The sequence below is a fragment of the Fukomys damarensis genome, unplaced genomic scaffold (assembly GCF_012274545.1).
Source record: "Fukomys damarensis isolate Sample0158 unplaced genomic scaffold, DMR_v1.0_HiC HiC_scaffold_36, whole genome shotgun sequence".
Classification (NCBI taxonomy): Eukaryota; Metazoa; Chordata; class Mammalia; order Rodentia; family Bathyergidae; genus Fukomys; species Fukomys damarensis.
This window is the reverse complement of record NW_022900948.1, coordinates 22285030-22297328: the sequence shown is the minus strand read 5'-3', so window position 1 is coordinate 22297328 and position 12299 is coordinate 22285030. Positions and strand designations below refer to the sequence as shown.

Sequence of the window (12299 nt, the reverse complement as noted above, 5' to 3'; positions counted from 1 at the left end):
TGAGTGAGCATGTTAGCTTTATATCCAAGGTGCTGAGAGATTCCTGAATGGATATCTTCCATGTACTTGTTTTTAATCAGTGCTAAATAGCATGTTAGTCAGCTTTCTGTGGCTCTGACAGAATACTTAAAAAATAGGAAAAGATTTATTGTGACTCATGGTTTAGAAGGTTGTATTTCATGGTTATTTGGCTCTTGTTTTGAGGTCTAGGGTGAGGCAGACATTGTGGTGAGGAATGTATGGTAGAACAGAGCTGTGTGTCCTAATGGTGGCCAGAAAGTAAAAAGAGAGAAGAGGTCAGAGTTCCAATATCCCTTCAAGGGTCCATCTTCACTGACCTAACTTCTTTCCACTAGGCCTCACCTCCTAAAGATCCACCACCTCCTATTACAACTATGAGCTGAGAACCAAACCTTTAGCATGTGAGCCCTTGGGGGACATTTAAGATCCAAACCATAACATAGTTACTAAATATTTTCTTAGTACTTTGCTTATATTTAAAGGTGGCAAATCCCAGGACCCGATAATTGCTTGCCCCCAAAATAGGCAATGAGGGTAGAGAAGGACACAGACACTGCCTATCTGGGCTTCATAACTCTTGAAATTCTACAAGGTTTGGAGGCAAAAAAGTAGAAGGAGGAGGTAAGATGATCATACAGTTAAACTTGAAGATGAACTGAATCAGTTCATGGATTGGACTGAATCCAGCCTAGGAAAGAACTGTAGGAGCCAGAACTGTGCTGAGAGCAGGCCCCCAGAGACAATAGAAGCAGGTGCATGACATGTGAGCTTTCACAATATTAAGTCTAAGCACCACTAATCTTCTGTTGGTGGCAGTCTGAAGGGAAGGCTTCCACTGCAGCAATCCCACTAAAATTCAGATATTAGGTCTACGAAAAGTGGCAGTACTAAAGGGCTAAAGGAAACCTGCCTGGGATTCTTCTTGGTCTTTGTCTTACTGGTTGTCTTTTTTGACAGTTTTAGGTGTGAACATCAGGAGGGCACTTTGTATTAGTTTCACTTTTAAGAGGTGGGCAGTGAGGTAAGGGTTGGAAAAACTTTGTTTGATTTTAAAAACTCAAATATAGAAGAAAAATATAAAGACTGTGGCTCTACCTAAAAGTGTAAAATTTTGGAACTCTTAGAAGAGAAATGGCAAATCATTTTATATTTTTATTTTACAAGTGGAGAAATAAGCCCTCAGAGGTTGAGGAACTTACTGTTGTTCTCATAGTAATTTCGAGTTCAGCTCAGAGACAGAAGCCTTGTGTTTAGTCTCCAGGAATGCTTGCAAACAGCTTAACTCTTCCTGCACCAAACATTCTCACCCTACTTATCCCCAAATTCTCTACTTCTTTTAGAGCAGAAATTGGATCTTGCCACTCTCCACAGGATTTTCAGCACATTGAACATCAAATCCAGACTCCTTCCCAGGCCTGTTACCTGGGTCCTGCCTCGCTGACCTGCTTCTCATTTCCTGTCACCTTTACTCTGAGCTCACTGTGTTCCAGCCATACTGCCTTTCTGTTGTTCCACAAATACAGAAACTCACTTCATTGTACCTGAGTTTTTTCACTACTTCTGCTTATTCTTTCCCCTGAAAATCTTTAGGTAGCTTGTTCTGTCTCATCCTCTCTTATTTTAGTTGCACTAGTGTCTCTTCAGGAGATCTGTTCTCCCCATGCACTCTTTTTATTCTTGGCCATGTATAGATGATTTGTTTAGTTGTTTTCTAATTCCTTGGGGATATGAAAACTCTGTGAAGGCAGAGTGTGTCTTGTTCATCAGACTCAAAGATGCAGAGCTGTTCTGGCAGATAGTAGATGTTCAGTGTGTGTTATGTTGACAAATGTTGGTTGACTGGATCCAGTAGAGTTCAGTATATAAACATTTAGGACTTGTTTCAATTCATTTACAATCTCCTTATCTATACAATGATATTACAGTTTCCTGTAATATCTGTTGTGAGATCAAAAGAGGTCGTGCTCATTTTTTCCAAGTGGTAAGAGATAGGCGCATGTTTGTGGTTGTTAGAGAATGATCCGGTGCTCGGAAAGCAACAAGAGAGGTCAGGTCCACTTCGGTGAGCCCACCCTTCATGTCCTCCCTGTGCAGAAACACACCGTGCTTGGCAGGAGATAAAGAGTGGACCACTGCCCCAAATCCCCAGACCATCACGGACCTCTTCCGAAAAGGGAACTGGACAATGCAGAACCCTTCACCTGCCTGCCAGTGTAGCAGTGACAAAATCAAGAAGATGCTGCCTGTGTGTCCTGCGGGGGCAGGAGGGCTGCCACCTCCACAGGTGAGTCGCTGCTCAGTTTGACTAAAGAGCTAGTGCAGGGTGGGCTGGTGGCATCTGCTTCAGAGCCAGGACTCAATGAGATGTATTGCAGCATTGACTATATTTCTTGTCCAAGGGAAAGCAAATGAATTTGAGGGAATTGGATGCCTATAGTAGTATAGTAGTAGTGCCATGTTACATGCTATGACAGGTCCAGCTTCTAACTGTATTCTGCCACACCTGAGCTTGTGGCCTTCAACAGGCCACATGAACACACTAAGCCTGTTTCTTGAAAACAACACTGGGATTCCACCTTGCCCCACAAAGAATGGCTGCTATCAAGAAATCAACCAATAACTAATGTTGGTGGGGTTGTGGGGAGAAAGGAGCCTTTCTCCATTGTTGGTGGGAGTGCAGACTGGTGCAACCACTATGGAAATCAATATGGAGATACCTCAGAGAGCTGGGACTAGAGGTTCCATTTGACCCAGGTATCCCTCTGCTGCGTATCTTTCTAAAAAGAATTAAAAGAATCATACTATAGTGATATATGTGCACCCATGTTTATGGCAGCACAGTCTGTAATAGCTAAAACTTGGAAACAGCCCATTGGCCCATCAGTTGGAGACTGGATAAAGAAGATGTGGTTTTTCTATAAAATGGAATACTACTCAGCCATAAAGAATGAGAAATTAGACTCATTCATAGGAAAATGGATGCATAATGAGGCCATACTCTTAAGTGAAATAAATAAGTCAGACATGTGTAAATACCAAATATTTTCTCTGGTGTGAAAAACTATAATTGTACATAAGATCCTAATGATATATTTGACAATGTGAAATAGGAAGAAAAGGGCTAAAGGTGTAGGGAAAGTGGGAAGGGTAGGGGAAAGGAAATAGGGGAAAAATATGTATTTATAAACCGGGAAGGGAGGAGGAGTTGAAGGGAGAGCAGGGACAAGGGGAAAAAATGAGAACCAAGACCTGTCATGTAAAGGTACAAGATCCCAAAGATGAATGTAACTGTACTGTATACCTAAAATGTACCAATAAACTCAGTGAAAAAAAAATAACAACAACAATAAACCTCTGAATTAGTGAATTTGGGCCAGAAAACTTCTGTGAGTCTTAACTCTCACATTCTCTGAGATTCTCAGTTTGGGAGGAGATCTGAGTTGATTATTTCTTGATAAATGTCAGAGAGAGGCTTGCTTTTGATAGTTCTCTGCTGCCTTATCAGCATCTTGGTTGTAGGGTGAGGACAAACAATTTCAAATGGGTGTGGCAACTTATAAGGGGTCTTGGTTTACCCCTCTAAAATAACAGTCAATGTAGTCATCAGAAGACATTAGAACTCCAGAAGACTAGCATAGCTTGTGATGCAGCTCCCTCAAATCTCTTGTGACTATGAAGATGATATCTCATTGTTTTATTGTTTAGCTATTCAGAATAATTTTCTGGGAGGATCTTGGCTTGGTATAAGTGCAGTGCCAAGGGGAAAATGAACCAGGTCTTGATAATGGTTGGCTGAGGGTAGTGCCTGGGCCCTGTGGTCAGGTTTCCAGTCAAACTGTGGTACATGTTTGAAGAACATGTGTAAGTGTAGTCCTTAATCTGTTTTCTGACTCAGTTCTTTCCCATAAAGACATATGTGCTTGATTTTCATGTGTTGACAGAGAAAACAGAACACTGCAGACATCCTCCAGAACCTGACAGGAAGAAACATTTCCGACTATCTGGTGAAGACATATGTACAGATCATAGCCAAAAGGTGACTGTTTACTAAACTTGGCCCATGCTTTATCCTTGTGGAGCAGAGGAATTAAAAGGCTACAGATAATGAACTGGAGTGGTAGAGATATGCATGATTATGACATGATGGTTCTTTTGCAAGTTTACAATGTATCCCAAAGTAGAAAAAAATGATGAGACATATTGGGAACATTGCATTGAGGAAGCCTGGTCTTGAATGGAAAGAAATATGCATTCAAATTGGAATTCTGCCATTTACCAGCTGCTTGGCCAAGTGTAAATTGTTACTCTTTTAAAGCCCTTTAAAGTTTGTATAATATAATATCAACATTGCTCTTATAAGATTGTTGTGAGTGGGGCTGGGGATTTAGCTCAGTGGTTCTGCCGCCTGCCTCGTAAGCACAAGGTCCTGAGTTCAGTCTCCGGTACCACACACACACACACACACACACAAAACAACAAAGATTGTTGTGAAGATCAAATGAAATGGTACATGGATACTGCCTCAGGGATGGATTCCATGATAATGTGGGGAACTCTGGGAGGACTGCGTAGCCTGTCTTGACTAGAGAGCTATGGAAGAGCTTTGTACCTTCCTGGTATATAGCAAGATAATATTGTCATATGTCAGTCAATGCTCAGAAGGTGTGTGCTCCATTTCTGTACCGTCAGCTTGCTCAGATGGGGTTAGGACCTGTTAGGAATTCTCAGTGACTTTCGTTGACGAGCATGTGCTGGAAGGGTACTGTCTGTGAGTTTCCAAGAAAGAGACATACCCTTTCCGAAGTCATTCTCAATTGAAGTATTCTATCGAATTGAAGAATTAATACAGTCCTATCTCCGTTTGTAAGGTGGATTTTAAATTGGTTTAACACAAAGTATGATTCTCATCTAAATAATAAGATTAAGATAGGAGATAAGACATGCTGAGAATGGGCTCCTTTTCTACTGGAATGGCCCTACTGGAATGGCCCTACAGTGCCAGCCTAGTCACAGGATTATTTCTGTCCCTTTTCCCCTCAGGGATAAAGTTTATTCCTTTTGCATATCCACTCCTTTTGTATCATCTGAAATAGGATCAGTGCTTTCTAGAACTGATTTTTTTGTTTGTTTGTTTCTTTGCCTTAACTTTCTGCAGCTTAAAGAATAAGGTCTGGGTGAATGAGTTTCGGTAAGTTGATCTCTCCGTTCAGTTTCCTTTACACTTCTGGTCTTGGATGGAGGGCGGTTGTTGGTCTGGAAACTGCTTACTACTCACATACCTACTCTTAGATGCACCTCTCTATGAGGAGGACAGAGGGCCAGCAGAACCTGTGGAGCACCTGGGGGGCACGGAGAGATTTAAATTAGACTTGCCTTGGAATTTTTGCCTTAGCATCTCTGCTCAGTGCCCAGCCACCACTTCAGAGGCTTCTAAAGTATTTACCATACTGATGTCCTTGAGGGGATTTGGAAAGCTCTTGTGGGTCTTTAGGGACTTGAAGTAAGCATGGTGTTGTGATGGGTTACCTACCCTAGGTATGCTGCCCCCTAAATCATATTCCCAGTAGCTCCGAGGGGCTTACAGACAATGGTTCAGGCCTTTGACTTGAGATCAGAAAGGTCTTAGAGGAAATAAAAGGAATCCAACCCATTTATTTCAACCCTTTTGTCCGTCTGGGTTTTGAAGAAACAAGTGAAACTGGGAAGGAAGCATCTGTGAAGCCAATTTATACCTCGTGCAAAATGAGAGCCAAATGAGACCTCAGTGACTGCCCTGTTATTACCGAATCCCACTTTTCCTTTCTGCCTTTTCCCCAGGGGCCAGGGTTCCTGGAACTCAGGGCACAGCCAATGCAGGCTTCTATAGTGGCCCTCCTGCTAGGGAAGAGACAAGCCTGTTTATAAGCCCTCCTGTCCCTCACCACTTGCCCCGAGTCCCTGCTTGCTTTCAGGCCAAGTTCACCTCTGAGCCTCCAGAAAGCAGGGACACCAGTGAAATGAGTGATCTTTCTTTCCCGGGTGTCTCAGATATCACTCTTTGTAGTGACGTGCAGGCCATCACAACTGGGCGGTGGCTCTGAGAATTAAGTGGTTGCTAGAAACCATGAAAGGAGGCTGCAGTTCAGCCCTGAGTCAAATTTTGATACAGGTCTGCATAAGAAATGGGTCTCCAAGCAGCTTCTCCATACTTAGGAGGTGTCTACTGCTGAGTGGTAGCGTGCTGCATGCTGTCTGGGTTTTAATGTCAGGCTGTTCTTTTTAGGTATGGTGGATTTTCCCTTGGTGTCAGCAATTCTCAGGCATTTCCACCGAGTCAAGAAGTTAATGACGCCATCAGGCAAGTGAAGAAACACTTGAAACTGGCCAAGGTAGAGTATCCATTCTGAGATGTCAGATAAGTGAGCCTGGAATTGCTGGGACATGGGTGTAGTGGGCAGGTAGATCTGAACACCAAATCACTCATTATTCTGAACATTTTGTTTTTTATTTGTACCAGGGATCAAACTCGGGTCCTTGTGCTTGCAAGGCAGGCACCGAACCACTGAGCTAAATCCCCAGACCTGAACATTTTGAATATGAAACCATGATTGACATTCAGTGACCTGACTGAACTATACAATAAATATTTAAAAGTCTTAAAAGACCAAAAATGAATTTAGAAATTTAAAAGCTCTCAGAACAACTTAGTTTATAAATGTAACCAGCGGGTAAACAAATTGGGCTTCAACCACACTTCTCTGAAACAATCATTTGCTAAACAGTAAATGAATTATTTTCATTTTTAAGCTGGTAGGTGGTTGTTCAGGACCCAGTAAGCACACACTTCATTTCTTTGTATCTCGGGTTTCCCATTTTGAAGTGAGAGTTGAGGACTTTGGGTGACAGGGTCCCTATCCCTGGATAGCAGTGCTAGTTCAAGTCTGTATCTCTGCTTCTGAAACAAAGGCCTTTGTGTCTGACACATCTGCACAAAGTGTGGTGTGCTTCTTGGAGTGATGCTAGGAAAAGACTTTGAAGAATCCTCACCATCTGGTTACGTACAGGCACGAGAACTTTGAAGCCTTGAGTCACATAATTTCTATGTGATTCCTTCAGTGCTTGTACACTGACCTGTAGATTAGTGTACTGTAGATTTCCAGGTGGTTCTCAGGAAGCATTTATTTAATGGCTTTAAATTTAATCTCAGAGAATGAGGTAGTGATGGTATTGCTCTTCACAGGCTTTTCCTGTGGTTGGCAGATTTCGTACTTAACTGTTGTCCCTTGCCTGTGTGAGCCATCCTAATTGAGGCAAGTTTCCATTGTTTGTAGGACAGTTCCGCTGAACGATTTCTCAACAGCTTGGGAAGGTTCATGATAGGATTGGACACCAAAAATAATGTCAAGGTAAATCACTGTTTGTGTTCTCCTAGCTTCTTGGTAAATAATAATTCTTACCTTCCCCAAAGTATTTTAATCTCAAGGGAAAGTTGACAGGGGAAATCATGACAGAAAACAGAGCTAGCATGGTGATGTAATCCAGAGAATTTCCATTTCCACCAGACTTACAAGGTGAACCATTGTGACTTTGACTAAAGTTACTGCTTAAGCCTCAGTTTCCTGATCTATGAAACAGAGTCAGTCATCATGGCTGTCTCCTAACAGTTGTGAGGATTAAGTGAGTTAAAGAAATGAGATCCTCAACATAGTGCCAGGCCACATGGTGTATCAGGTGTGCTATCATTTCTTTGGCATGTCCTCTGACTACAGTGTTGTGTCTTAGTATGGGACTGGAATTTCTGTCTGAGTTTACATGCATGTTTTATGTGTGTGTACCCATGTCTGAAAGTGTGGTTTGGGAACACTGCTTGTACCTGGTGTGTTTTATTTCAGGTGTGGTTCAATAACAAGGGCTGGCATGCCATCAGCTCTTTCCTGAACGTGATCAACAACGCCATTCTCCGGGCCAATCTGCAGAAGGGAGAGAATCCTAGCCAGTATGGGATTACTGCTTTCAATCACCCCCTGAATCTCACCAAGCAGCAGCTCTCAGAGGTGGCTCTGTAAGTGTAGCTGTGTTCTCCTGGGTGGGGTGATTAGAGGACAGACTGTCGGGGGATTCATGGAGTGGGGAAAGGAAATATGAAGCTGGTCGTAGAGCAGCAGCTGCAGAGACAGTCACATTATGTAACCCTGGCTTGATCCAAACTCTGGGTGGAAATGCTCGGACTATAGAAGAAAATGACACAGATACATAAAAAATTATTAAGTATGTCAAATTCTTATAAAGTGAATTAAAAATTGAGATACTAAAACTTGAGATACTAAATAACTCACCATTTCTAAAAACAATAACAAGTTTCACTTGTTTTGAAACTCTTTGAAAACTATGTAATATGCTTTTAGTAGTTTGTTTTTATTTCCTAAAATAAATGTGTGTTTTAAGTTTAAAGCTAGGATGGTCTTTGAAATCATACAGATATGAGTGTAAATCTGGTCCCTAAACTTTCCAGATGCATCATATTAAATGACTCACTTCATGTAAATTACCAACCCTGACACCCAGTGCAGAGTTGATTATTCAACACGTTAGATCCCCTTTTTATAAATGAAGCATGGTACAGTTACTATTTAAGTTTAATGCCTGTAGAATATCAGTGTAGGACATTAAGGTCTTTATAGTAAGACCTTGCTTGATAGGCTTATATGATATCTTTTAACAAAAAGAATCTGGTGGTAATTTTGTATGTGTCAGATTGGTATGCTACATCCCATTGTTTGCACATTTATTTATAGCTATAAAATTAACTCATAGTTTCATACTAGTGTCTCTTCATTATTTAGCTTTCAAGCCACATCAGTCTTTTTGTGTGAAAAATTAAAAATATACTGCTCTTACAAGGTCAAGAATAGTGGACAAAAATAAATGCCCTTAGACTACTTTCAGATTTCCTTCACTAGTTTCATTGTGACAGTGGGGCAATGATTTCTTTGTTTTTCAATACTGGGTGTAGAACCCAGGGATGCTCTGTCACTGAACTACATCTCCAGCCTTTTCTTTTCTCTCTTTAGATAGAGTCTCACTAAGTTGCCCAGAGCAGTTTGGAACTTGCAGTCCTCTTGCCTCAGCTTCTCTCAGTGCTAGGATTACAGGCATGCACCACTATACCTGGTTTAGTCTGTGTTTATAATCTCAGTGAAGCCAGTGTTGCATTAGAATTATTAAGGTTAATCCTTTTAACCTAAAAATGATTAATCCACAATAAAATGTATTTGGTGAACAGATATTTTACCCTGATTGTGCTTCAGACGTGTGTTTCCTCATGCATGTCCCCAACTGCATCAAAGACCCCTCTGACCTTTATTGCCTTTTTCTTTCTAGAATGACCACATCAGTAGATGTCCTTGTATCCATATGTGTCATCTTTGCAATGTCCTTTGTTCCGGCCAGCTTTGTTGTGTTCCTGATCCAGGAGCGGGTCAGCAAAGCAAAGCACCTGCAGTTTATCAGTGGAGTGAAGCCTGTCATCTACTGGCTCTCCAATTTTGTCTGGGATATGGTAAGCATAGGTCTGCTATCTTATGAATTTCCATCAGGGCATTCGTGATAAGATAGAAAGAGCCCCCCTGACTGACCAGGAAGTGTTCTAGTTAGTCTGAAAATGTACGAAAAAGAGAATGGGAGAGGCAGTTACACACGTCCATGACACCATTGGTTACAGAACTGATTTTAGACCAGTGAGAACATCTGGGTGCACTGACAACAGTTATTACCACCACTACTTAATTTCCTTTCGAAAACTTTCCCAAGAAACACAGAAGTGGAAAGACCTTACTCAAAACCCCAAATCAAGTAACTTCTCTGATAGATTTTACTGTACTGAGTCAAGGTCTTTTTTTACTTCACCAGCAAAGCCAGCTGTCATTTGAAAGTTTCATACATTTTATCAGCAGCTTGTGCATCCATTTCAAAAGTGTTTTCATGCCTGCTATATTACTTCTATTTTGACCAAATATGGAGGCCTTCAAAAAATTTTGAAGTTCTTTTTTTAAAATTAATTAATTTTATTGGTACATTTAAGGTACACGATATAATGACATTCATCATTGGAAATTTGCACCTTCACATAGTCCATCTTGGTTCTTATTTTTTCCCCATTCCTCTGCCCTCCCTTCAACCCCTCCACCCCTCCCTATCTACAAAGATGTTTTTTCCATTTTGCTTTTTCTCATGTTAATTCCATTCCTGTCTTTCTTTTCCTCTACCCCTTCATTTCCCCTTCCCCTTTGCACCTTTTTTGAAGTTCTAATTATTGTAAACTGAAGGTGACTGTAGCTTCCTATGACTTTCATTGATTTTAAGCCACTCAGAGCAGATGTAATGTTTATGTGTTTAAAAACAGCTGTCACTTAACTGAAGTTTTCTACAGATGAGATTATATATGAAAACACACTTTGTAATCTCTGAGGCACTGTACAGATACAATGATGGTAGAAATGCTCATGACAGCTGTGCTAATACCAAGCCTTTTATACTTGCCTCCGTTCCAGTGTGATTATCTTCTGTGGCTGCACTCCATGTTGTTGAAGTCTCTCTTGAAACACAAAGTATAGAATTAACCTAGACTGTCTGATCTGTTAAGAGTCTAGAGAGAGTTGACTTTTACCCATGCTTACTACTGTATCACAGAAGGGTACTGCATTTTAGACTCCATAATGTCTTCTTGACAGCTTGGTAAATTTAGTCTGTTTCATTCTATGCTAATGTAATTGGCTTTTTTTAAAAACTAAGCTTAATATTCATCTCTGTTAAAGTATATCTTGCTTACTTGTTTTGGTTATATCTTGATCTATTAACTCATTTATTTAAAGTACACTGAGTGCTCATTATATGTTTGACAACACCAGATAGGAAACTCAGAGATGAAAACATGAGTCTTTGATCTCAGGGACATCACTTACATTTTAATGGATTGTCTATGCCTCCCTTCTTTAGAGTCAGAAATTTGTAAGCATCTCTTCATCTAAATTGATAAACACATTGAGTGGGATGTGACTGAGGCAGAGCCCTGCAGTCCGAAGCTAGAATTCTTCTAACAGCTGAAAAACCCACTGTCACTTCCCGGCCTGTGCTTTTCTCTGCCAGCCATGAATCTCATAATTGTCCCATGGCCAGGTCTTTATTTCTGCATTTTAATGCTTGAAGCACTGTCAGGACAGACTTTACAATTATTCTCAGTGTGATGAAATAATTCTGACATTCATGTTATGAGCGCTTACTTCATAAACATGTGAGATTGAACTTGGGCAGACTGTAATCTAGCATTAATGATGAAACAGACACAGTCATTTCTGGGAAGAATAATGGAAGCTTATTTGCCTCCTGTGAAATTGAAATTACTCTGACTGAGAATTCATCGTTCAGTAAGTTTACTGAGCATGACACCTTGGCTTAGCTGTGGGAAAGACGGAAAGGGCATGCAGTTTATAAAATCAGCCAAGGGTAAAATGCTTGTCAAAATGGATTGCTCAGTATTTTGATTAATAGCTTATGTGGCTTCATTAATTCAGAGTTATTCTTTAGTATGTATATCTGTCCTTTCTTGTCTGATGATGGTGAAGACTTGAGATGTATTGTATATTTGACTTAGGGGTCAACTTTATTTCTTTACTTTGTCTTTTAGTGCAATTATGTGGTTCCTGCCACACTGGTCATTATCATCTTCATCTGCTTCCAGCAGAAGTCCTATGTGTCCCCCACCAACCTGCCTGTCTTAGCCCTTCTACTTTTGCTGTACGGGTAAGGCACCTTTGGGTAGGGGACTCAGTGGGAAAGGCACATGGTACCCAACGTCAGAGGGAAGGCAGGGGACTCAAGTGAACCTTTATCTTTGTGCCTCACCAGGTGGTCAATCACGCCTCTCATGTACCCGGCCTCCTTTGTGTTCAAGATCCCCAGCACAGCCTACGTGGTGCTCACCAGTGTGAACCTCTTCATCGGCATCAATAGCAGCGTGGCCACTTTTGTGTTGGAGCTCTTCACCAATAATGTGAGTTCTGCAGACACTTCACCTCCTGCTGACATGAGTATTTCTGGTGCCAGAGGACAGGGATTAATTGTGATCTTATTCTACTTGTCTGTGGCATGAATTCTGCTGCCTGCCCTGTTCTTTTTCAGACTCTGCCTGAGTCTGTACAGTGACTTTGTCTCCTGCTCCACTTTTGTATTTCTCTGGCCAAGTCTTTCAGTTTGCTTAGGCAGGTTCTTTTTTTTTTTTTTTTTTTTTTTTTTTTTTTTTT

The 12299-nt window shown here is 41.1% G+C and overlaps 1 protein-coding gene across 1 annotated transcript in view; it reads left to right on the top strand.

The window, feature by feature from the left end:
• Positions 1-12299, top strand: part of Abca1 (ATP binding cassette subfamily A member 1) — a 136541-nt gene that overhangs the window by 109429 nt on the left and 14813 nt on the right. The window contains exons 30-38 of the mRNA XM_033759198.1: positions 2116-2305; positions 3963-4057; positions 5177-5209; positions 6284-6389; positions 7332-7406; positions 7893-8062; positions 9382-9559; positions 11684-11799; positions 11905-12049. Coding sequence (XP_033615089.1) covers positions 2116-2305; positions 3963-4057; positions 5177-5209; positions 6284-6389; positions 7332-7406; positions 7893-8062; positions 9382-9559; positions 11684-11799; positions 11905-12049 — 1108 coding nt within the window. The remainder of the gene's footprint in view (positions 1-2115; positions 2306-3962; positions 4058-5176; positions 5210-6283; positions 6390-7331; positions 7407-7892; positions 8063-9381; positions 9560-11683; positions 11800-11904; positions 12050-12299) is intronic.